Genomic DNA, 26,674 nt, shown 5'->3' with positions numbered 1-26,674 from the left:
CTTATCAGCGAAAGCGCGACTGCTCTGTTTTAGAAAATTCTGTAGAGCATGAGAACGCTGATGATATGGTTTCTGAAGGGCCCCTACACCAGTCTGAGGGGGCCAGGGAGGTTTTGTCTGAGGGAGAAATTTCAGATTCAGGAAACATTTCTCAACAAGCTGAACCTGATGTGATTACTTTTAAATTTAAGTTGGAACATCTCCGCGCTCTGCTTAAGGAGGTGTTATCCAATTTGGATGATTGTGATTATCTGGTCATTCCAGAACCACTATGTAAAATGGAAAAGTTCTTAGAGGCCCCGGGGCCCCCCGAAGCTTTTCCTATATCCAAGCGGGTGGCGTACATTGTTAGTAAAGAATGGGACAGGCCCGGTATACCTTTAGTACCTCCCCCCATATTTATAAAATTGTTTTCCTATAGTCGACCCCAGAAAGGACTGATGGCAGACAGTCCCCAAGGTCGAGGGGGGCGGTTTCTACTCTACACAAGCGCGCCACTATACCCATAGAAGATAGTTGTGCTTTCCAAGATCCTATGGATAAAAAATTAGAAGGTCTGCTAAAGATGTTTGTTCAGCAAGGTTCCCTTCTACAACCAATTGCATGCATTGTCCCTGTCACTGCAGCCGCGTGTTTCTAGTTTGATGAGCTAGGAGAGGCGATTATTAGTAATTCTTCTTCTTATGAGGAGATTATGGACAGAATTTGTGCTCTTAAATTGGCTAATTCTTTCACCCTAGACGCCACCTTGCAATTGGCTAGGTTAGCGGCGAAAAAATTCTGGGTTTGCTATTGTGGCGCAGAGCGCTTTGGTTAAAATCTTGGGCAGCGGAGGCGTCTTCCAAGAACAAATTGCTTGACATTCCTTTCAAGGGGAAAACACTCTTTGGCCCTGACTTGAAAGAGATTATCTCTGATATCACTGGGGGCAAGGGCCACGCCCTTCCTCAGGATAGGTCTTTTCAAGACCAAAAATAAACCTAAGTTTCGTCCCTTTCGCAGAAACGGATCAGCCCCAAGGGCTACGTCCTCTAAGCAGGAAGGTAATACTTCTCAAGCCAATCCAGCCTGGAGACCTATGCAAGGCTGGAACAAAGGAAAGCAGGCCAGGAAACCTGCCACTGCTACCAAGACAGCATGAAATGCGGGCCCCCGATCCGGGACCGGATCTGGTGGGGGGCAGACTCTCTCTCTTCGCTCAGGCTTGGGCAAGAGATGTTCTGGATCCTTGGGCGCTAGAAATAGTCTCCCAAGGTTATTCTCTGGAGTTCAAGGGGCTTCCTCCAAGGGGGAGGTTCCACAGGTCTCAGTTGTCTTCAGACCACATAAGAAGACAGGCATTCTTACATTGGGTAGAAGACCTGCTAAAAATGGGAGTGATTCATCCTGTTCCATTAGGAGAACAAGGGATGGGGTTCTACTCCAATCTGTTCATAGTTCCCAAAAAAGAGGGAACGTTCAGACCAATCTTAGATCTCAAGATCTCGAACAAGTTTCTCAAGGTTCCATCGTTCAAGATGGAAACCATTCGAACACTTCTTCCTTCCATCCAGGAAGGTCAATTCATGACCAAGGTGGATTTCAAGGATGCGTATCTACATATTTCTATCCACAAGGAACATCATAGGTTCCTAAGGTTTGCATTCCTGGACAAGCATTTCCAGTTTGTGGCGTTTTCTTTCGGATTATCCACTGCTCCTAGGATTTTCTCATAGGTACTAGGGTCCCTTCTGGCGGTGCTAAGACCAAGGGGCATTGCTGTAGTACCTTACTTGGACGACATTCTGATACTAAACCTGGTTTTCTTCCAAAAGTTGTTCTAACAAAAACATTAACCAGGAGATAGTTGTGCCTTCTTTGTGTCCTAATCCAGTTTCAAAGAAGGAACGTTTGTTGCACAACTTGGATGTAGTTCGTGCTCTCAAATTTTACTTAGCAGCTACTAAGGATTTCAGACAAACTTTGTCTTTGTTTGTTGTTTATTCTGGTAAACGGAGAGGTCAAAAAGCAACTTCTACCTCTCTCTCCTTCTGGATTAAAAGCATTATCCGATTGGCTTATGAGACTGCCGGACGGCAGCCTCCTGAAAGAATCACAGCTCACTCCACTAGGGCTGTGGCTTCCACATGGGCCTTCAAGAACGAGGCTTCTGTTGATCAGATATGTAAGGCAGCGACTTGGTCTTCACTGCACACTTTTTCTAAATTTTACAAATTTGATACTTTTGCTTCTTCTGAGGCTATTTTTGGGAGAAAGGTTTTGCAAGCCGTGGTGCCTTCCATTTAGGTGACCTGATTTGCTCCCTCCCTTCATCCGTGTCCTAAAGCTTTGGTATTGGTTCCCACAAGTAAGGATGACGCCGTGGACCGGACACACCTATGTTGGAGAAAACAGAATTTATGTTTACCTGATAAATTACTTTCTCCAACGGTGTGTCCGGTCCACGGCCCGCCCTGGTTTTTTTAATCAGGTCTGATAATTTATTTTCTTTAACTACAGTCACCACGGTAACATATGGTTTCTCCTATGCAAATATTCCTCCTTAACGTCGGTCGAATGACTGGGGTAGGCGGAGCCTAGGAGGGATCATGTGACCAGCTTTGCTGGGCTCTTTGCCATTTCCTGTTGGGGAAGAGAATATCCCACAAGTAAGGATGACGCCGTGGACCGGACACACCGTTGGAGAAAGTAATTTATCAGGTAAACATAAATTCTGTTTTTTGACATTTTTGCGGCAAAAGTGTCGGCGTTACCGGATGTGGCGTCATTTTTGGCGCTAAAAGCATTTAGGCGCCAAATAATGTGGGCGTCTTTTTTGGCGCTAAAAAATATGGGCGTCATTATTGTCTCCACATTATTTAAGTCTTATTGTTTATTTGCTTCTGGTTGCTAGAAGCTTGTTCACTGGCATTTTTCCCATTCCTGAAACTGTCATTTAAGGAATTTGATCAATTTTGCTTTATATGTTGGTTTTTCTATTACATATTGCAAGATGTCTCAGTTGGACGCTGAATCAGAAGATACTTCTGGAAAATCACTGCCTGATGTTGGATCTACCAAAGTTAAGTGTATTTGCTGTAAACTTGTGGTATCTGTTCCTCCAGCTGTTGTTTGTAATGAATGTCATGACAAACTTGTTAATGCAGATAATATTTCCTTTAGTAATGTTACATTACCTGTTGTTGTTCCATCAACATCTAATACTCAGAGTGTTCCTGTTAACATAAGAGATTTTGTTTCTAAATCCATTAAGAAGGCTATGTCTGTTATTCCTTCTAGTAAACCGAAAAGGTCTTTTAAAACGTCTCATTTTTCAGATGAATTTTTAAATGAACATCATCATTCTGATTCCGATAATGTTTCCTCTGGTTCAGAGGATTCAGTTTCAGAGGTTGATGCTGATAAATCTTCATATTTATTCAAAATGGAATTTATTCGTTCTTTACTTAAAGAAGTCTTAATTGCATTAGAGATAGAGGAATCTGGTCCTCTTGATACTAAATCTAAACATTTAAATAAGGTTTTTAAATCTCCTGTAGTTATTCCAGAAGTCTTTCCTGTCCCTGATGCTATTTCTGAAGTAATTTCCAGGGAATGGAATAATTTGGGTAATTCATTCACTCCTTCTAAACGTTTTAAGCAATTATATCCTGTGCCAGCTGACAGATTAGAGTTTTTGGACAAAATCCCTAAGGTTGATGGGGCTATCTCTACTCTTGCTAAACGTACTACTATTCCTACGGCAGATAGTACTTCCTTTAAGGATCCTTTAGATAGGAAAATTGAATCCTTTCTAAGAAAAGCTTACTTATGTTCAGGTAATCTTCTTAGACCTGCTATATCTTTAGCGGATGTTGCTGCAGCTTCAACTTTTTGGTTGGAAGCTTTAGCGCAACAAGTATCAGATCATAATTCTCATAGCATTGTTAATCTAATCAGAGTTGATGTCAGGTATATGTCTCTAGCTATTTTAGCTAGAAGAGCTTTATGGCTTAAAACTTGGAATGCTGATATGTCTTCTAAGTCAACTTTGCTTTCCCTTTCTTTCCAGGGTAATAAATTATTTGGTTCACAGTTGGATTCTATTATTTCAACTGTTACTGGAGGGAAAGGAACTTTTTTACCGCAGGATAAAAAATCTAAAGGTAAATTTAGGTCTACTAATCGTTTTCGTTCCTTTCGTCACAATAAGGAACAAAAGCCTGATCCTTCCCCTACAGGAGCAGTATCAGTTTGGAAACCATCTCCAGTCTGGAATAAATACAAGCCTTTTAGAAAGCCAAAGCCAGCTCCCAAGTCAACATGAAGGTGCGGCCCTCATTCCAGCTCAGCTGGTAGGGGGCAGATTACAATTTTTCAAAGAAATTTGGATCAATTCGATTCACAATCTTTGGATTCAGAACATTGTTTCACAAGGGTACAGAATAGGCTTCAAGATAAGGCCTCCTGCAAGAAGATTTTTTCTTTCCCGTGTCCCAGTAAATCCAGTGAAGGCTCAAGCATTTCTGAAATGTGTTTCAGATCTAGAGTTGGCTGTAGTAATTATGCCAGTTCCTGTTCTGGAACAGGGGCTGGGGTTTTACTCAAATCTTTTCATTGTACCAAAGAAGGAGAATTCCTTCAGACCAGTTCTGGATTTAAAAATATTGAATCATTATGTAAGGATACCAACATTCAAGATGGTAACTATAAGGACTATTCTGCCTTTTGTTCAGCAAGGGCATTATATGTCCACAATAGATTTACAGGATGCATATCTGCATATTCCGATTCATCCAGATCACTATCAGTTTCTGAGATTCTCTTTCCTAGACAAGCATTACCAGTTTGTGGCTCTGCCGTTTGGCCTAGCAACAGCTCCAAGGATTTTTACAAAGGTTCTCGGTGCCCTTCTCTCTGTAATCAGAGAACAGGGTATTGTGGTATTTCCTTATTTGGACGATATATTGGTATTTGCTCAGTCTTCATATTTAGCAGAATCTCATACGAATCAACTTGTATTGTTCCTTCGAGAACATGGTTGGAGGATCAATTTACCAAAAAGTTCATTGATTCCTCAGACAAGGGTAACCTTTTTAGGTTTCCAGATAGATTCAGTGTCCATGACTCTGTCTCTGACAGACAAGAGACGTCTAAAATTGGTTTCAGCTTGTCGAAACCTTCAGTCTCAATCATTCCCTTCGGTAGCCTTATGCATGGAAATTCTAGGTCTTATGACTGCTGCATCGGACGCGATCCCCTTTGCTCGTTTTCACATGCGACCTCTTCAGCTCTGTATGCTGAACCAGTGGTGCAGGGATTATACAAAGATATCTCAATTAAAATCTTTAAAACCGATTGTACGACAATCTCTGACGTGGTGGACAGACCACCATCGTTTAGTTCAGGGGGCTTCTTTTGTTCTTCCGACCTGGACTGTAATTTCAACAGATGCAAGTCTGACAGGTTGGGGGTCTCTGACAGCGCAAGGGGTTTGGGAATCTCAGGAGGTGAGATTACCAATCAACATTTTGGAACTCCGTGCAATTTTCAGAGCTCTTCATTCATGGCCTCTTCTAAAGAGAGAGTCGTTCATTTGTTTTCAGACGGACAATGTCACAACCGTGGCATATGTCAATCATCAAGGAGGGACTCACAGTCCTCTGGCTATGAAAGAAGTATCTTGAATACTGGTATGGGCGGAATCCAGCTCCTGTCTAATTTCTGCGGTTCATATCCCAGCTATAGACAATTGGGAAGCGGATTATCTCAGTCGCCAAACATTACATCCGGGCGAATGGTCTCTTCACCCAGAGGTATTTCTTCAGATTGTTCAAATGTGGGGACTTCCAGAAATAGATCTGATGGCTTCTCATCTAAACAAGAAGCTTCCCAGGTATCTGTCCAGATCCAGGGATCCTCAAGCGGAGGCAGTGGATGCATTGTCACTTCCTTGGAATTATCATCCTGCCTATATCTTTCCACCCTAGTTCTTCTTCCAAGAGTGATTTCCAAGATTCTAAAGGAGTGTTCGTTTGTTCTCCTGGTGGCTCCAGCATGGCCTCACAGGTTTTGGTATGCGGATCTTGTCCGGATGGCCACTTGCCAACCGTGGACTCTTCCGTTAAGACCTGACCTTCTATCGCAAGGTTCTTTTTTCCATCAGGATCTCAAATCCTTAAATTTGAAGTTATGGAGATTGAACGCTTGATTCTCAGTCATAGAGGTTTCTCTGACTCTGTGATTAATACTATGTTACAGGCACGTAAATCTGTATCTAGGAAGATATATTATCGAGTCTGGAAGATTTATATTTCTTGGTGTTTTTCTCATCATTTTTCTTGGCATTCTTTTAGAATTCCTAGAATTTTACAGTTTCTTCAGGATGGTTTGGATAAAGGTTTGTCTGCAAATTCCTTGAAAGGACAAATCTCTGCTCTTTCTGTTCTTTTTTACAGAAAGATTGCTAGTCTTCCTGATATTCGTTGTTTTGTACAAGCTTTGGTTCGTATAAAACCTGTCATTAAGTCAATCTCTCCTCCGTGGAGTTTGAATTTGGTTCTGGGGGCTCTTCAAGCTCCTCCGTTTGAACCTATGCATTCGCTGGACATTAAATTACTTTCTTGGAAAGTTTTGTTTCTTTTGGCCATATCTTCTGCTAGAAGAGTTTCTGAATTATCTGCTCTTTCTTGTGAGTCTCCTTTTCTGATTTTTCATCAGGATAAGGCGGTGTTGCGAACTTCTTTTACATTTTTACCTAAGGTTGTGAATTCTAACAACATTAGTAGAGAAATTGTGGTTCCTTCATTGTGTCCTAATCCTAAGAATTCTAAGGAAAAGTCATTGCATTCTTTGGATGTAGTTAGAGCTTTGAAATATTATGTTGAAGCTACTAAGGATTTCCAAAAGACTTCTAGTCTATTTGTTATCTTTTCCGGTTCTAGGAAAGGTCAGAAGGCTTCTGCCATTTCTTTGGCATCTTGGTTAAAATCTTTGATTCATCATGCTTATGTCGAGTCGGGTAATACTCTGCCTCAAAGGATTACAGCTCATTCTACTAGGTCAGTTTCTACTTCCTGGGCGTTTAGGAATGAAGCTTCGGCTGATCAGATTTGCAAAGCAGCCACTTGGTCTTCTTTGCATACTTTTACTAAATTCTACCATTTTGATGTGTTTTCTTCTTCTGAAGCAGTTTTTGGTAGAAAAGTACTTCAGGCAGCTGTTTCAGTTTGATTCTTCTGCTTATAATTTCAGTTTTTTTCATTATAAGATTTAAACTTTGTTTTGGGTGTGGATTTTTTTCAGCGGAATTGGCTGTCTTTATTTTATCCCTCCCTCTCTAGTGACTCTTGCGTGGAAGATCCACATCTTGGGTATTCATTATCCCATACGTCACTAGCTCATGGACTCTTGCTAATTACATGAAAGAAAACATAATTTATGTAAGAACTTACCTGATAAATTCATTTCTTTCATATTAGCAAGAGTCCATGAGGCCCACCCTTTTTTGTGGTGGTTATGATTTTTTTTTTTGTATAAAGCACAATTATTCCAATTCCTTATTTTTTATCACCCCACTTCTTGGCTATACGTTAAACTGATTTGTGGGTGTGGTGAGGGGTGTATTTATAGGCATTTTGAGGTTTGGGAAACTTTGCCCCTCCTGGTAGGAATGTATATCCCATACGTCACTAGCTCATGGACTCTTGCTAATATGAAAGAAATGAATTTATCAGGTAAGTTCTTACATAAATTATGTTTTTTCAGAAAATAAGATATTTTAAACCTGAGTCAAACAGAGTTATATCTAGGTTTCTTGTATAGTATAAAAGAAAAGTCTACTGAGACATTCCGGCTTCCAATTAGAGTACGTAATAATAACAATAGCAAATACCTGTATAACAAATGCCAGTGTGTGGGCGAGACCAGCATCTCGTTCTCACGTAGGTGCATTTTTGGGGAAGAGAGTTAACCATCACTGACAAATAAAGCTAAAACAATCAATGAATGCTACATGGTTATTATAATCTCTCCTAATATATTATGTGGTTGATGAGTTAGATAAAGGGGAGTATGGTAAGAGTATCTATGGTTTATAACAATAAGCCAAGTTGTATAAAGCTGTATGACTTTATCTCAATTATTACATGGTAAAGGGAGACATAATGTATGGTATAGTTAAAGGGAAAGTAAAGTCAAAACTAAACTTTCATGATTCAGATAGGGCATGCAATTTTAAACAACTTTCCAATTTACTTTTATCATCAAATTTGCTTTGTTCCCTTGGTGGTATTTTTGAAAAGCTAAACCTAGCTAGGCTCAAACTGATTTCTAAAACGTTAAAAACTGCCACTTAGCTCAGAGCATTTTGAAAGTTTTTCAAAGTTAGACAGTGTTAGTTCATGTGTGTCATATAGATAAACATTGTGCTCACTCCCGTGAAGTTATTTAGGAGTCTTCACTGATTGACTACACTGCATGTCTGTCAAAAGCACTTAGATAAGGAGGCTGTCTGCAGAGGCTTAGATACAAGGTAATCACAGAGATAAAAAGTATATTAATATAACTGTGTTGGTTATGCAAAAACGGGGAATGGGTAATAAAGGGATTATCTATCTTTTTAAATAAGACCTAACAGTGGATGAACAATCTAACCATATTGCTTTTGTGTGGTGTTGAAGTATTCATTAACATGAATTACTCATTATAGAGCTAAGTAGGAATTTTCTTTGGGTGCAGTGTCACTAAGGGTTATAGTATATAGGATATTTTATGAAGTAGAGTGTCCTGGAGTTATTATTCTAAGGCATGTCCTTGGAAATGTCATTGATCTTATTTTCCTGTAGTATAGAGTTGAGGAATCTTGTGGCTTTTCTTTTTTCTATTGTTGCCGGGCAGAGGTCTTGGTACATCTGTAGCTCCTGTTCTTGGTATTTGATTGTTTGGGACGTTCTAGCTGCGGTCCAAATTAGTTCTCTATCTCTGTAGTGAAGGAGGTTCACTATAACATCCTTCGGAGGGGCATTTGTTGGGGGTTGCTTGGGATGTAAGGCCCTATGTGCCCTTTCTATGGAAATCTCCGAGATTTGAGTGGTATGTGTTATCGTATTAAACAGTTCTGAGATATGTTAGTAGGTTGTGTGACAATTGCTCCTGCGAGAGCGATGCATTTTGTGATGGCTGCTGTTGGTCTATTGCAGTTTCTGCTTTTGATAGAGATGTCTTTCCTGTAAATGAGGGTTTTGCTGCTTTTATCCCCTTTAGTGGGTCTTTTGGATGCCATCTTAGAAGGGAATAGTGTAGGAAATGAAATCAATTTGTCAGCTGTATTACAGATACAAATTTTAATCCTTATAGGGGTATGTGTATAAGAGTTCTGGCTTCCTTTTATCTTTTAATATGTAAAGGTTTGCAATGTCTAAAGTTCCACCGTATCGTAATATAAATTCTTTCTGGGCCTCTAACAATTTCCTTTCCAAGGCAAGAAGTATTATACCAGTAAGAATGCTGCAGGGGTTATAATGATCTATAGTGTGAAAGTTGCGGTTTAGGCTATTATCGATGAGAAATGAGCAATAACATTTTCTTTGTGGTCTCAGCAAAATGTCTATAAGAAATCCCTTAGCAGTGTATAATAAATATGCACTATTTATTGTCAGTACTCACGATTCCTTGTAAGTTTGAAATTGATGCCTATTGCAGTCTGCAGGCAAGGTCACGTTTGAGTGATGTAGATCGCTGTCTGGCCGTGGGGAATGCGGTCAGATTAGGTAGGCGCTAAATCCCCTTTCACTACGGAACTGTCCTCCGGATCACTTGAAGTGTAACGCCCGGTTTGCAGTAGAGGATTAGAAGAGCGCAAGGGCTCTGACGTTGCGGGGGGCTGTTGAAGAGTAGGGAGTGCTGCGTGTGCTGACTGCGCCTCTTTGGGAACGGTGTGCAGGTTCTGGTGTCGTAAGCCGTAGAGTTGGAGGACTTTGGTCTAGATCGATGCCAGAGATGTTAGGGGAGGTTATAAGGCTTTATAATGTCTGTAGCTTGGTGATGGAGAGATGTTAATTTGGAGCTAGCGATCTACACCGCCATGTTCCTGCATGGCCAAGCTCCACCCTGTGAATAAGCCTTTTTTATTCCTGTTTGTCTTCAATACATTCACTATACTTCAGTTTTGTATGCTGTTCATGGAATGCTCTTTATATTATTAGCTATAATTATGCTGTTTCTTGATGGATTTTTTTCAGTTACAATGAAGTCATTGATAGGTTGCAATGCTAATACTACTAATAGAAACTGTTGTAATTTGTTGCTGTTTACAGTCTGTCAACATATTCTACACAGTACTTGTAATAACCAAATACCCCACAAAAATTAACTAATAATATAGGCATTGTGTGCTCTTGAGTAAAGTGCCAGTTTTCTTTTTCATTTTGTATCTTTTTTTTTTTTTCCAGTTGTTGTCTGATTATGAATCTCTTGGAAAAGAACATGAAAGAGTAAAAGTAAGAGAATATCTGTTATCCGCATTCTATACAATATGTGGGACACACTGTACCTTTTTTGACAAAAATAAAACTATTTTTTCTTTCAGGATACATTAAATGTAACAGAGAACAAGCTATGCGATGCACATGCTGAAATTAATGAACTTAAAAGGTATAAGTTTTGTAAATTATTTTTGACTGTTTTAATTATTTAAATCTTTCATTGGATTTTTGTGCATTAGTGTTGTTGAGTAGCTATTGCATGTATAAAGAAAATTCATATAAAATTTAAAAATAATATATAACTTATAAAAATAGTTAATTGTTCAAAAATAGAATATAGCTCTGAATATTAAACTAAATTTCTTTTATATAGATGGTGAGAGTCTACAATCCATTACTCTTGGAAATTTCTCTTCTCTACCACTAGGAGGAGGCAAAGATTCCCAAACCCCAAGAGCTCTATAGAACCCCTCCCACCTAACACATACCTCAGTCTTTATTTTGCCTCCGCTGGAGGTGGTTAAAGAATGAAGATGTGCTTTTAAGGCGGGCGGAGTCAACAACCTATTTGGCCGGATGTATTTCTCAATAACTCCTGGCTTCTTGATCTAATTTTGTGGATTAACTCACAAATATATGCTTGGAAACTTGATTTACAGACCCAAGATCTCAAGCATCTTTTAAAATCCTAGGGGAGACAGAGAATCTGACTCGAAGACACGCTACCAGCCTATATAATGCCATGTGGTAAGGATCGCCATTTCACCTTTTGAAGGCCTTCCTCTAACTGACTCATATATGCTACAGGATAAAACTACCGCTTATACCCCCCCAGTACAAATATTACAGACCCATGTCCGAAGATATGACACAGAGGAGGCAGTGATCGGAACACAAGAGAGTACTGGCCTTCATTACAGAGATTTTCTTGATCTCCCTCATCCTACTTACAGTCTAGCAAAAATTGGCAATAGCGTGTCAGCTATCACGAATACAGACACATTTAAGGGAAATCGACCTTTGACAGCCCTAGAGGAGGCCAACCGCTCTGATAACACAGGATTTACATTGAAGCAAAGCGCAAAATCAGCTCTACTAGCGGCACAAGTCACCACACTGAAGCTGGACAGCCTGGAAGTTGCGGCCGCGGAGCCCGGGAGAAGGCGCCCTCCTGACACTTTGCAGCAACCGATGAATGAGATCTGCAAATCCCCATCATCAGCTAGAGTTCCCAATGCCACTATTACCTTTGTGGAGCTGAATTACAGTCCCCTCCTACAGGTACCATGTCGCCAGTATCAAAAGCCTGTGAATGAAACTGCCCCAACATGGTGGATTCCCTAATCTCTTTTTCTACTACCAATATGAAGATATGATGACAGGTCATAGCAATGGTGTCCTCATGCTCTCAAACCCACTTTCTCCATTTAACCAGTTCAATCTCCTCTAATACAGTGACTACATGATGGTCCGTGCTGATGTGTAAGAGGACAATTATATATAATGCCCTATGCTTTTAGGAACTCAGGTTTGGTCACAGTGACTGTATTTTTTTATGTCTCCTTGAACTTTGAAGGGGTATTTCTGTTAGAAGCTAGGTTCTTTAATTATATTACTGTTCTCCTCAAAGTTAAATTTAATCATTATGTGTACCCTGTTCAGAGCCTCCTTTTGCCAATATACTCTGAACCCTTATACCTCCTACAGGTTAGGATTATGATTTCAGTTATATGTAGTGTCTCATTGGTTCTACTTGTCTATAAATGTTCAAGCAGCATGATTTAGGAGGCTCCTAATAAATAATTGTTTAATACTGTTATTTAAAATTCTACTCCAGTATAACTGTTTATATATTAACCTTTCACTAAAGTAATCATTTATGTGTCTCTCTCCCATTACTAGAATGGAAATATACGAGAAATGATTGATGTTTGTGACGAAAGATCCTCCTAAATTTTATATAAATCAATATCAGGCTACTACGCATGTTAGCTGATAACCCCCCCCCCCCCCCCCAATATGGAAGCTACCTAACTCAAGAGTTGGCACTATATAAACTGTACACCCAATCGTTTATTTTATACCCCCTCAAATCTCTGATATTCACTCAGGGGTCTAGACGTTGCCCTTAATTTAGTACAAGGGGGATATTACTACTAGAGAGCTAGATACTAACCATTGACTAAAGTAATGATTCATGTGTCTCTCTCTTATTACTAGAATTGAAATATATGAGAATAAATATGAGAAAGATCCTTCTAAACTTCATATAAAACAATATAAGGTTATTACACATGTTAGCTGAGATCCTCCCACATGGAAGCTACCTAACTCAAGAGTTGGCACTATATCGCCTATATTATTTATGTTAGCAACCAGTTGTTTATTTTATACCCCCTCAAATTTCTTATATATACTCACGGGTCTAGATGTAACCCTTAGTTTGGTACAAAGGGGAGTTTACTGCTAGAGAGCTAGCTACTAACCTTTGACTAAAGTGATCATTTATGTATCTTTCACTTATTACTATAATTGAAATATATGAGAAATGGGTGATGTTTTCGACAAAAAAATCCTCCTAAACCTTGCATAAAATAATATCAGGTTATTACGTAGCACCCAGTTGTTTATTTTATACCCCCTTAAATCTATTCTATATACTCAGGGATCTAGATGTAACCCTTAGTTTGGTAGAAGGGGGAGTTTACTGTTAGAGAGCTAGCTACTAACCTTTAAAGGATTACTAACTCTTCCCCCCCCCCCCCCCCACAAACTGACCACACATATCTTAAACTATACCTAAATATAACATAATGTACCTACTTTTTGAATAAAACATGCGCATTGCTGCTACGTGCTGCCATATTACAACTGGGGTTGTCAGCCCGGAATGGACAACCTGCAACGGTACACATGGAGTGGGTTTGGAAACCAAAATTTAAATTGTGGCTAAAAGGTAGATATTCAAAAACAGAAGTGCATTAGGAAAAAAATTGTTTCTAAACGTTTAAATGATTTTTGTTAACTTTGTTTTTGCTTACAGTGTCCCTTTAACTAAATTGATCATTCATGTATCTTTCTCTTATTACTAGAATTGAAATATATGAGAAATGGGTGATGTTTTTGACAACAAACCCTCCTAAACTTTGCATAAAAACATATTAGGTAATTACGTAGCACCCAGTTGTTTATTTTATACCCTCTCAAATCTCTAATATATACTCGGGGATCTAGATGTAGCTCTTAGTTTGGTACAAGGAGGAGATTACATAGAGAGAATGTTGTTGTTGTTTTTATGTTTTTACTATAAGTACTAAGCAATTGAATATTAAGTTTCCACTTTTTTACTGTTCCCAAAGCATCCTTAAACTGTTTAATGCTAAACCTGCCGCGCCCCAATATAGTTTACTTTGTAAACATGGGAAAATGCATCCCCTAGCCTATACCCCCGAATAATTATCTTAGACGTTTTATGTTAATTCAACTACAATATTACCATCTTCCCTATATTCTATGTTACAATACAGCTACTGCGTACATATAAATAAAAAGAGGTTCACAATTTGAGACCCAAGAGTGGTCACCTTATGCTTAGGAATACCTTCGGTGGATTAATATCCTTTATATTAGTAGGAGGTCCATAAGTGGCCGACTTTATTCAGAAGGTATATAGTTTGAAACGGCAAGTGATATGTTTTATAATCTTAAAATGTGTCATATAAACCTGTATTGTATGTCTTCTTCCCATATCGACTGTATGTTTCACAACATATTTCCTTTGCATTTGTTAATGACAGATCTGTTTGTCTGCCTTGAACTGAACCTTAATAAAAATTATATAAAGAAAATAAAAAGATGTGCTTTTAATTCTACAGAGAAAGGGGTTTTCTGTCTAAATTGAGGCCCGGTTTCCCCTCAGAGTACAGTGCTTGTCAGAGGGATATATTTAGGGTATGGTTTATGATTCTTTTTTCACCTCATGGGAAATTTTTCATAAACCCTCTATAATTGGACTTGTCTTTTGCCTCCCTTTATGGATCTACAATATACTCCTTTTCCATAACCTCTGCTGATATGTTTCAGTACAGGTTTGGCTGTCTGCTGCTTGATTGCTAGTGGATGAGTCTCTATTGGTAAGTATCTTTTTTTAATTAAATTTTAAGACACTCATTTAGCTATGTTTTTGGCACTTTCTATATTTATTTATATATTTGCTTATCTATATATATGGCTCTGGGACTGTTCATTTTCACTATTCTCTTGCTGTTTTGTGCACATCTGCCTTTTCTTTTACAAGATACGACAAGTCCACGGATTTCATCCTTACTTGTGGGATTACGCCTCCTGTTTAGCAGGAAGTGGCAAAGAGCACCACAGCAGAGCTGTATATATAGCTCCTCCCTTCCCTCCCACCCCCAGTCATTCTCTTTGCCTGTGTTAGTGATAGGAAGAGGTAAAGTGAGGTGTTAGTTTAGATTCTTCAATCAAGAGTTTATTATTTTAAATGGTGCCTGTGTGTACTATTTTTATTCTGGGCAGCTTCTGATGGAGGTAATTGGATTGATGGTGGCGGCAATGGACATAATTCCGTTTGCTCGTTTTCATCTCAGACCTCAGTATGCTCAGACAGTGGAATGGAGATTATGCAAATTTGTCTCCTCAGATAGATCTGGATCAGGAAACAAGGGACTCTCTTCTTTGGTGGTTGTCGCAGGATCATCTGTCCCAAGGGACGTGCTTCCGCAGGCCCTCATGGGTGATAGTGACAACGGATGCCAGTCTACTAGGTTGGGGTGCAGTCTGGAATTCCCTGAAGGCTCAGGGAGTGTGGACTCGATCGGAGTCTCTACTTCCAATCAATATTCTGGAGTTAAGAGCGATATTCAATGCGCTTCAGGCTTGGCCTCTGTTGGCTTTGGCCAAATTCATCCGGTTTCAGTCGGACAACATCACGACTGTGGCTTACATCAATCATCAGGGAGGAACAAGGAGTTCCTTAGCAATGACAGAAGTATCCAAGATAATTCGGTGGGCGGAGGCTCATTCTTGTTATCTGTCAGCGATATACATCCCAGGAGTGGACAACTGGGAAGCGGACTTCCTGAGCAGACAGTCTTTCCATCCAGGAGAATGAGAACTTCATCCGGAGGTCTTTGCCGCTCTGATTCTCAGGTGGGGCAGAGCGGAGCTTGATCTGATGGCGTCTTGTCAGAATGCCAAGCTCCCAAGATACGGATCCAGGTCAAGGGTTCCTCAGGCCGAACTGATAGATGCCTTGGCAGTGCTTTGGTCGTTCAACCTAGATTATGTGTTTCCACCGTTTGCTCTCCTTCCCCGGGTAATTGCTCGGATCAAACAGGAGAGGGCTTCAGTGATTCTAATCGCTCCTGCGTGGCCACGCAGGACTTGGTACGCGGATCTAGTTGACATGTCCTCTCTGCCACCGTGGCAGCTTCCATTGAGGCGGACCTTCTCATTCAGAGTCCCTTCCATCACCCAAATCTAGTTTCTCTGCAGCTAACTGCTTGGAGATTGAACGCTTGATTTTATCTAAGCGAGGGTTCTCTGATTCGGTCATTGATACTTTGATTCATGCACGGAAGCCTGTTACTATTGGTGCGAATCCTAGGGCTACTCATGGAGTAGGGTTAGGATTCCCAGGATTTTAGCTTTTCTCCAAGAAGAATTGGAGAAAGGGTTGTCAGGAAGTTCCTTAAAGGGACAGATCTCTGCATTGTCTATTATGTCGCACAAACGTCTGTCAGATGTTCCAGACGTTCAATCTTTTTGTCAGGCCCTGACTAGAATCCGGCCTGTGTTTAGACCAATTGCTCCTCCTTGGAGTTTGAATTTAGTTCTTAAGGTTCTTCAAGGGGTTCCGTTTGAACCCATGCATTCCATAGATATTAAGTTATTATCTTGGAAGGTTTTATTTTTGGTTGCTATTTCTTCTGCTCGCAGAGTTTCTGAGCTTTCGGCTTTACAATGTGATACACCTTACCTTATTTTCCATGCTGATAAGGTGGTGTTACGTACCAAACCTGGTTTTCTTCCTAAAGTTGTTTCTAATAAGAATATTAATCAGGAAATTGTTGTTCCTTCATTATGTCCTAACCCTTCTTCTAAGAGGGAACGTATGTTACATAACGTAGATGTAGTTCACGCCTTAAAGTTTTACTTGCAGGCGACTAAGGATTTTTGTCAAACATCTTCTTTGTTTGTGGTTTTTGCCATGAAACGTAGGGGTCAGAAGGCTACGGCTACCTCTCTTTCTTTTTGGCTGAAGAGTATCATCCGTTTGGCATATGAGACTGCTGGACAGCAGCCTCCTGAAAGAATTACGGCTCATTCCACTAGGGCTGTGGCTTCCTCATGGGCATTTAAAAATGATGCTTCTGTTGAACAGATTTGCAAGGCTGCAACTTGGTCTTCTCTTCATACTTTTTCCAAATTTGATACTTTTGCTTCTTCTGAGGCGGTTTTTGGGAGAAAGGTTCTTCAAGCAGTGGTGCCTTCCGTTTAGGTTCCTGTCTTGTCCCTCCCTTTCATCCGTGTCCTATAGCTTTGGTATTGCTTCCCACAAGTAAGGATGAAATCCGTGCACTCGTCGTATCTTGTAAAAGAAAAGGAAATTTATGCTTACCTGATAAATGTATTTCTTTCTTCTGTTAAGTGTGATCAGTCCACGGGTCATCATTACTTCTGGGATATTACTCCTCCCCAACAGGAAGTGCAAGAGGATTCACCCAGCAGAGCTGCATATAGCTCCTCCCCTCTACGTCACTCCCAGTCATTCTCTTGCACCCAACGACTAGATAGGATGTGTGAGAGGACTATGGTGATTATACTTAGTTTTATATCTTCAATCAAAAGTTTGTTATTTTAAAATAGCACCGGAGTGTGTTATTATCTCTCTGGCAGAGTTTGAAGAAGAATCTACCAGAGTTTTTGTTATGATTTTAGCCGGAGTAGTTAAGATCATATTGCTGTTTCTCGGCCATCTGAGGAGAGGTAAACTTCAGATCAGGGGACAGCGGGCAGATGAATCTGCATAGAGGTATGTAGCAGTTTTTATTTTCTGACAATGGAATTGATGAGAAAATCCTGCCATACCGATATAATGTCATGTATGTATACTTTACACTTCAGTATTCTGGGGAATGGTACTTCACTAGAATTACACTGTATGAAATACATAAAGCTGTTTAATAACTAGAGATTATGTTTAACGTTTTTGCTGGAATGTAAAATCGTTTTCATTTGCTGAGGTACTGAGTGAATAAATGTTTGGGCACTATTTTTCCACTTGGCAGTTGCTTAATCTGTTTTCTGACAGTTTCTGTTCTCCCTCACTGCTGTGTGTGAGGGGGAGGGGCCGTTTTTTGGCGCTTTTACTACGCATCAAATATTTCAGTCAGCAACTCATTGTATTCCCTGCATGATCCGGTTCATCTCTACAGAGCTCAGGGGTCTTCAAAACTTATTTTGAGGGAGGTAATTTCTCTCAGCAGAGCTGTGAGAATTATAGTTTGACTGAGATAAAAAACGTTTATTCTGTAATTTGTTTCCTGCTTTCAGAATTTGTTATCTTTGCTAATGGGATTAAACCTTTGCTAAAGTTGTGTTGTTTACAAGGATTGAGGCTATAACTGTTTCAATTTATTAATTTTCAACTGTCATAAATCTTCTGTGCTTCTTAAAGGCACAGTACGTTTTAATATTATTCTAATTGAATTGTATTTCCAAGTTGCAAGTTTATTTGCTAGTGTGTTAAACATGTCTGATTCAGAGGATGATACCTGTGTCATTTGTTGCAATGCCAAAGTGGAGCCCAATAGAAATTTATGTACTAACTGTATTGATGCTACTTTAAATAAAAGTCAATCTGTACAAATTGAACAAATTTCACCAAACAACGAGGGGAGAGTTATGCCGACTAACTCGCCTCACGTGTCAGTACCTACATCTCCCGCTCAGAGGGAGGTGCGTGATATTGTAGCGCCGAGTACATCTGGGCGGCCATTACAAATCACATTACAGGATATGGCTACTGTTATGACTGAGGTTTTGGCTAAATTACCAGAACTAAGAGGTAAGCGTGATCACTCTGGGGTGAGAACAGAGTGCGCTGATAATGTTAGGGCCATGTCAGACACTGCGTCACAGGTGGCAGAACATGAGGACGGAGAACTTCATTCTGTGGGGGACGGTTCTGATCCAAACAGACTGGATTCAGATATTTCAAATTTTAAATTTAAACTGGAAAACCTCCGTGTATTACTAGGGGAGGTGTTAGCGGCTCTGAATGATTGTAACACAGTTGCAATACCAGAGAAAATGTGTAGGTTGGATAAATATTTTGCGGTACCGACGAGTACTGAGGTTTTTCCTATACCTAAGAGACTTACTGAAATTGTTACTAAGGAGTGGGATAGACCCGGTGTGCCGTTCTCACCCCCTCCGATATTTAGAAAAATGTTTCCAATAGACGCCACCACAAGGGACTTATGGCAAACGGTCCCTAAGGTGGAGGGAGCAGTTTCTACCTTAGCTAAGCGTACCACTATCCCGGTGGAGGATAGCTGTGCTTTTTCAGATCCAATGGATAAAAAGTTAGAGGGTTACCTTAAGAAAATGTTTGTTCAACAAGGTTTTATATTGCAACCCCTTGCATGCATTGCGCCGATCACGGCTGCAGCGGCATTCTGGATTGAGTCTCTGGAAGAGAACATTAGTTCAGCTACTCTGGACGACATTGCGGACAGGCTTAGAGTCCTTAAACTAGCTAATTCATTCATTTCGGAGGCCGTAGTACATCTTACTAAACTTACGGCGAAGAATTCAGGATTCGCCATTCAGGCACGCAGGGCGCTGTGGCTAAAATCCTGGTCAGCTGATGTTACTTCTAAGTCTAAATTGCTTAATATACCTTTCAAAGGGCAGACCTTATTCGGGCCCGGGTTGAAAGAGATTATCGCTGACATTACAGGAGGTAAAGGCCATGCCCTGCCTCAGGACAAAGCCAAAGCCAAGACTAGACAGTCTAATTTTCGTTCCTTTCGTAATTTCAAAGCAGGAGCAGCATCAACTTCCTCTGCACCAAAACAGGAAGGAGCTGTTGCTCGCTACAGACAAGGCTGGAAACCTAACCAGTCCTGGAACAAGGGCAAGCAGACTAGGAAACCTGCTGCTGCCCCTAAAACAGCATGAATTGAGGGCCCCCGATCCGGGATCGGATCTAGTGGGGGGCAGACTTTCTCTCTTCGCCCAGGCTTGGGCAAGAGATGTTCAGGATCCCTGGGCGCTAGAGATATCTCAGGGATACCTACTGGACTTCAAATACTCTCCTCCAAGAGAGAGATTTCATCTGTCAAGATTGTCAACAATCCAGACAAAGAAAGAGGCGTTTCTACGCTGCGTACAAGAGCTCTTGTTAATGGGAGTAATCCATCCAGTTCCACGATCGGAACAGGGACAGGGGTTTTACTCAAATCTGTTTGTGGTTCCCAAAAAAGAGGGAACTTTCAGACCAATCCTGGACTTAAAGATCCTAAACAAATTCCTAAGAGTTCCATCGTTCAAGATGGAGACTATTCGGACAATTTTACCTATGATCCAAGAGGGTCAGTACATGACCACTGTAGATTTAAAAGATGCTTACCTTCACATACCGATTCACAAAGATCATTATCGGTACCTAAGGTTTGCCTTCCTAGACAGGCATTACCAGTTTGTGGCTCTTCCATTTGGATTGGCTACAGCTCCAAGAATCTTCACAAAGGTTCTGGGTGCTCTTCTGGCGGTACTAAGACCGCGGGGAATCTCGGTAGCTCCATACCTAGACGACATTCTGATACAAGCTTCAAGCTTTCAAACTGCCAAGTCTCATACAGAGTTAGTGCTGGCATTTCTAAGGTCACATGGATGGAAGGTGAACGAAAAGAAAAGTTCACTCGTTCCACTCACAAGAGTTCCCTTCCTGGGGAACTCTTATAGATTCTGTAGAAATGAAGATTTACCTGACAGAGGACAGGCTAACAAGACTTCAAAGTGCTTGCCGCACCCTTCATTCCATTCAACACCCGTCAGTGGCTCAATGCATGGAGGTAATCGGCTTAATGGTAGCGGCAATGGACATAGTACCCTTTGCACGCTTACACCTCAGACCACTGCAACTGTGCATGCTAAGTCAGTGGAATGGGGATTACTCAGACTTATCCCCTTCTCTGAATCTGGATCAAGAGACCAGAAATTCTCTTCTATGGTGGCTTTCTCGGCCACATCTGTCCAGGGGGATGCCATTCAGCAGACCAGACTGGACAATTGTAACAACAGACGCCAGCCTTCTAGGTTGGGGTGCCGTCTGGAATTCTCTGAAGGCTCAGGGACAATGGAGTCAGGAGGAGAGTCTCCTGCCAATAAACATTCTGGAATTGAGAGCAGTTCTCAATGCCCTCCTGGCTTGGCCCCAGTTGACAACTCGGGGGTGCATCAGGTTTCAGTCGGACAACATCACGACTGTAGCTTACATCAACCATCAGGGAGGGACAAGAAGCTCCCTAGCTATGATGGAAGTATCAAAGATAATTCGCTGGGCAGAGTCTCACTCTTGCCACCTGTCAGCAATCCACATCCCGGGAGTGGAGAACTGGGAGGCGGATTTCTTAAGTCGTCAGACTTTTCATCCGGGGGAGTGGGAACTTCATCCGGAGGTCTTTGCCCAAATACTTCGACGTTGGGGCAAACCAGAGATAGATCTCATGGCGTCTCGACAGAACGCCAAGCTTCCTCGTTACGGGTCCAGATCCAGGGATCCAGGAGCAGTCCTGATAGATGCTCTGACAGCACCTTGGGACTTCAGGATGGCTTACGTGTTTCCACCCTTCCCGTTGCTTCCTCGATTGATTGCCAGAATCAAACAAGAGAGAGCATCAGTGATTCTAATAGCACCTGCGTGGCCACGCAGGACTTGGTATGCAGACCTGGTGGACATGTCATCCTGTCCACCTTGGTCTCTACCTCTAAAACAGGACCTTCTGATACAGGGTCCCTTCAAACATCAAAATCTAACTTCTCTGAAGCTGACTGCTTGGAAATTGAACGCTTGATTTTATCAAGACGTGGGTTTTCTGAGTCAGTTATTGATACCTTAATACAGGCTAGGAAACCTGTTACCAGAAAGATTTACCATAAGATATGGCGTAAATACCTATATTGGTGTGAATCCAAAGGTTACTCTTGGAGTAAGGTTAGGATTCCTAGGATATTGTCTTTTCTACAAGAAGGTTTAGAAAAGGGTTTATCTGCTAGTTCATTAAAGGGACAGATCTCAGCTCTGTCCATTCTGTTACACAAACGTCTGTCAGAAGTTCCTGACGTCCAGGCTTTTTGTCAGGCTTTGGCCAGGATTAAGCCTGTGTTTAAAACTGTTGCTCCACCATGGAGTTTAAACCTTGTTCTTAATGTTTTACAGGGCGTTCCGTTTGAACCCCTTCATTCCATTGATATAAAGTTGTTATCTTGGAAAGTTCTATTTTTAATGGCTATTTCCTCGGCTCGAAGAGTCTCTGAATTATCAGCCTTACATTGTGATTCTCCTTATTTGATTTTTCATTCGGATAAGGTAGTCCTGCGTACTAAACCTGGGTTCTTACCTAAGGTAGTTACTAACAGGAATATCAATCAAGAGATTGTTGTTCCTTCTTTATGCCCAAATCCTTCTTCAAAGAAGGAACGTCTACTGCACAACCTGGATGTAGTCCGTGCTCTAAAATTTTACTTACAGGCAACTAAGGAATTTCGACAAACGTCTTCTCTGTTTGTCATTTACTCTGGGCAGAGGAGAGGTCAAAAAGCTTCCGCTACCTCTCTTTCTTTTTGGCTTCGTAGCATAATTCGTTTAGCTTATGAGACTGCTGGACAGCAGCCTCCTGAAAGAATTACAGCTCATTCTACTAGAGCTGTGGCTTCCACTTGGGCCTTCAAGAATGAGGCCTCTGTTGAACAGATTTGCAAGGCTGCAACTTGGTCTTCGCTTCATACTTTTTCCAAATTTTACAAATTTGACACTTTTGCTTCATCGGAGGCTATTTTTGGGAGAAAGGTTCTTCAGGCAGTGGTTCCTTCTGTATAAAGAGCCTGCCTATCCCTCCCGTCATCCGTGTACTTTTGCTTTGGTATTGGTATCCCAGAAGTAATGATGACCCGTGGACTGATCACACTTAACAGAAGAAAACATAATTTATGCTTACCTGATAAATTCCTTTCTTCTGTAGTGTGATCAGTCCACGGCCCGCCCTGTTTTTAAGGCAGGTAAATATTTTTTAATTTATACTCCAGTCACCACTTCACCCTTGGCTTTTCCTTTCTCGTTGGTCCTTGGTCGAATGACTGGGAGTGACGTAGAGGGGAGGAGCTATATGCAGCTCTGCTGGGTGAATCCTCTTGCACTTCCTGTTGGGGAGGAGTAATATCCCAGAAGTAATGATGACCCGTGGACTGATCACACTACAGAAGAAAGGAATTTATCAGGTAAGCATAAATTATGTGTTTACGATTCGACGAGTCCACGACCCACCCTGTTTTTCTAAGACAGGTTTTTCTTTTTGTTAAACTTCAGTCACCTCTGCACCTTAGCTTTTCCTTTCTCTTCCTAACTTTGGTCGAATGACTGGAGGTGGGAGGGAAGGGAGGAGCTATATACAGCTCTGCTGTGGTGCTCTTTGCTACTTCCTGCTAAACAGGAGGAGTAATCTCACAAGTAAGGATGAAATCCGTGGACTCGTCGTATCGTAAAAGAAATACATTTATCAGGTAAGCATACATTTCCTTTTCAGCACACTTAGTTTTTCAGGCATCATAGTTGCACACGCCGGGTTACCGCAATGCCCTTTAGTTTTTAGTTTATGACTGTCGGGTTAGCACACTTCCCTTTAGTCTTTGTAAAGTTTACCCGTGCAACGCTTTGCGCACATCGGGTTTGCACGGTTATGCGCACGTCGGGTTTTGGTAGCAGAATCTCCTTTTTAGTTGTCAGTTTTCTTTGCACACTCTGAGAAGCATTTTTTTCTGTCCTCGGATTTAATGTTTAATTCTCCTGCTTTGTTTTTCAGTTTGGCTTAGCGCGCTTTCCTTTTTATAAGGGGGTTTTAGTGTTTATTGCATTGCCTTGCCGTATGCTATAATGGAGCAGCAGGATTCTGTCCTTAAATCTACCCAAGAAACTGAGTCTCCTGAACACCTTTCTACCATTCTTATGTGTGCTTATTGTAAGAAAGCCTTGGCTGCTCTCCCACCTTCAAATATGCGTAAAAGCTCAGTTCAGATTTTACATTCTACAAGTGCTATGTGCCCTAAGACCAGTTATACTGGGGGGTTCTTCAGATGGTGAAGTTTCCTCTGGGGATGGGGATTCCTCATCTGATGTTGAAACTTAAAGGGACAGTCAAGTCCAAAAAAAACTTTCATGATTCAAATAGGGCATGTAATTTTAATCAACTTTCCAATTTATTCTTATCACCAATTTTGCTTTGTTCTCTTGGTATTCTTAGTTGAAAGCTAAATTTAGGAGGTTCATGTGTTAATTTCTTAGACCTTGAATGCCACCTCTAATCTGAATAGTTTTTCACCACTAGAGGGAATTAGTTCATGTGTTTCATATAGATAACATTTAGCACACGCACGTGAATTTACTGAGGATTGAGCACTCATTGGCTAAAATGCAAGTCTGTCAAAAGAACTGAAATAAGGAGGCAGTCTGCAGAGGCTTAGATACAAGGTAATCCCAGAGGTAAAACGTGTATTATTATAACTGTGTCGGTTATGCAAAACTGGGGAATGGGTAATGAAGGCATTATCTATCTTTTTAAACAACAAAAATTCTGGTGTTGACTGCCCCTTTAATTATTTTCTTTTTTTGCTTAAAGTTGAACATATTTGTTCTCATTTAAAGGAGTTCTTAATTACTTTAGGGGTTAAAGATCCAAAAGTTTTTGATGATAAGCCTTGTAATCGTTTAAATTCATTTGTTAATCTCCCTGTGTTTTTCCTAATGCCTTATGCTGTCTCTGACATATCATCTAGGGAATGGTCTAAGCCAGGTAATTGTTTTACTCCTTTTGCAAGGTTTAAAAAGTAATATCCTTTGTGCTGGTCTAACGACAGGGTTGGGATTAGCTCTATTACTACAAACCCGATTTTAATCGAAACCTTTCAGGTATGGCGCGAGTCGCTTATGCAATATCCTCATATTTCCTCCGTACCATCACCTTTGACATCATTAATGACTAACGGGAATTTTAATATTACTCCTGAGATCCAAAACACGACATATGTGAAATTGCAAGATCTCCCAATACACCTCCTTACAAATGATGAGAAAGTACTGACTCAAGAGAATTTGGTGTCTTTGGGATTCACCTGCTTTAAAAATTGGTACACATATTATAGGGTTCATCACTTCCTCACTCAACACCCAGGCTCCAGACATTCTGGAGACAAATTATCACAGAAATTGAACATATTCTAGAATCCCAATTCCCACTGTACCCTTTATTCTGGCTTTTGAATAAACCACCTCCTATAAAATACAAACCCAACTCGAAATTATTCACTATCATGACAAACAGCGTAAAAATTTTAATAGCAAAAAACTGGAAGAGTGCAGACATTCCCCATAAACAAATGTGGTTCCATAAGACTACGGAATTATTAGCATTAGAAGAAAACCACTATTTAAACCAAAACACGATACATATTTACGCAGAAATGTCTGCTTTGTGGGGGCACTATATTGAGGAAGTAAGAAAGAAGGAAGTGAGGGAGACTCTCCACACACACTTCATTGAGTTGCATGGGAACTAGAAATCTGACGCTCCAGGTAACACTTAACACTTAACTTTTGAGTTTTAAGCCTTAACGCAATAGAGACAAGAGTCCGTAGCAGATAGGTTTGGAAATGTTACAATAGTTTGTTGTTTGGATGTTTACTTGTTTTTAACACCACAATTACACGGATAATCTTGCCCACATGTAGCAGACACACCTATGGACAGCTTAACATTTTGAGATGTTGTGCCAATATAATGTTGTGTTTTATTTATGTTTTATTTTCCCTTAAAAATGAATCAGCCTATGTCTGTTTTATGGAGCTGCGTCTCCTCCCTTTGTATTTCCTTTTTTTTCCAAATAAAGCTGATTATAAAAAAAAAAAAAAAAAAGTAATTTCTCCAACATTGGTGTGTCCGGTCCACGGCGTCATCCATTACTTGTGGGAAATGTTCTCCCCCACAGGGAAAGGCAAGGAGAGCACACAGCAAGAGCTGTCCATATAGCTCCCCCTCTGGCTCCGCCCCCCAGTCATTCTCCTTGCCGCTCTGAACAAGTAGCATCCAGGTAACCAGGGACTCACTTCTCTGGTGGTTGACCCAGGATAACCTGTCTCAGGGAATGAGTTTCCGCAGACCGGAGTGGGTCATCGTCACGACCGACGCCAGCCTCTTGGGGTGGGGCGCGGTCTGGGACTCTCTGAAAGCTCAGGGCCTATGGTCGCGGGAAGAGTCGCTTCTCCCGATAAACATTTTGGAACTAAGAGCTATATTCAATGCGCTCCTGGCTTGGCCTCAGCTAGCGGAAGCCAGGTTCATAAGATTTGTCTGACAACATAACGACTGTTGCGTACATCAATCATCAGGGGGGAACAAAGAGTTCCCTAGCGATGAAGGAAGTAACCAAGATAATCCAATGGGCAGAGAATCACTCCTGCCATCTATCTGCTATTCACATCCCAGGAGTAGACAACTGGGAGGCGGACTATTTGAGTCGTCAGACTTTCCATCCGGGGGAGTGGGAACTCCATCCGGAGGTCTTTGCTCAGTTAACCCAATTATGGGGCATTCCAGACATGGATCTAATGGCGTCCCATCAGAACTTCAAGATTCCTTGCTACGGGTCCAGATCCAGGGATCCCAAGGCGACTCTAGTGGATGCATTAGTGGCGCCTTGGTCGTTCAACCTAGCATATGTGTTTCCACCGTTTCCTCTCCTCCCCAGGCTCATAGCCAGGATCAAACAGGAGAAGGCCTCAGTGATTCTGATAGCTCCTGCTTGGCCGTGCAGGACTTGGTATGCAGACCTGGTGAATATGTCATCGGCTCCACCATGGAAGCTACCTTTGAGACAGGACCTTCTAGTACAAGGTCCATTCGAACATC

The 26,674-nt window shown here is 41.1% G+C and overlaps 1 protein-coding gene across 1 annotated transcript in view; it reads left to right on the top strand.

The window, feature by feature from the left end:
* Positions 1 to 26,674, top strand: part of MPHOSPH9 (M-phase phosphoprotein 9) — an 855,600-nt gene that overhangs the window by 532,200 nt on the left and 296,726 nt on the right. The window contains exons 13-14 of the mRNA XM_053699773.1: positions 10,431 to 10,478; positions 10,568 to 10,632. Coding sequence (XP_053555748.1) covers positions 10,431 to 10,478; positions 10,568 to 10,632 — 113 coding nt within the window. The remainder of the gene's footprint in view (positions 1 to 10,430; positions 10,479 to 10,567; positions 10,633 to 26,674) is intronic.

The sequence above is a fragment of the Bombina bombina genome, chromosome 2 (assembly GCF_027579735.1).
Source record: "Bombina bombina isolate aBomBom1 chromosome 2, aBomBom1.pri, whole genome shotgun sequence".
Taxonomy (NCBI): domain Eukaryota; kingdom Metazoa; phylum Chordata; class Amphibia; order Anura; family Bombinatoridae; genus Bombina; species Bombina bombina.
This window is presented reverse-complemented; position numbering and strand designations above follow the sequence as displayed.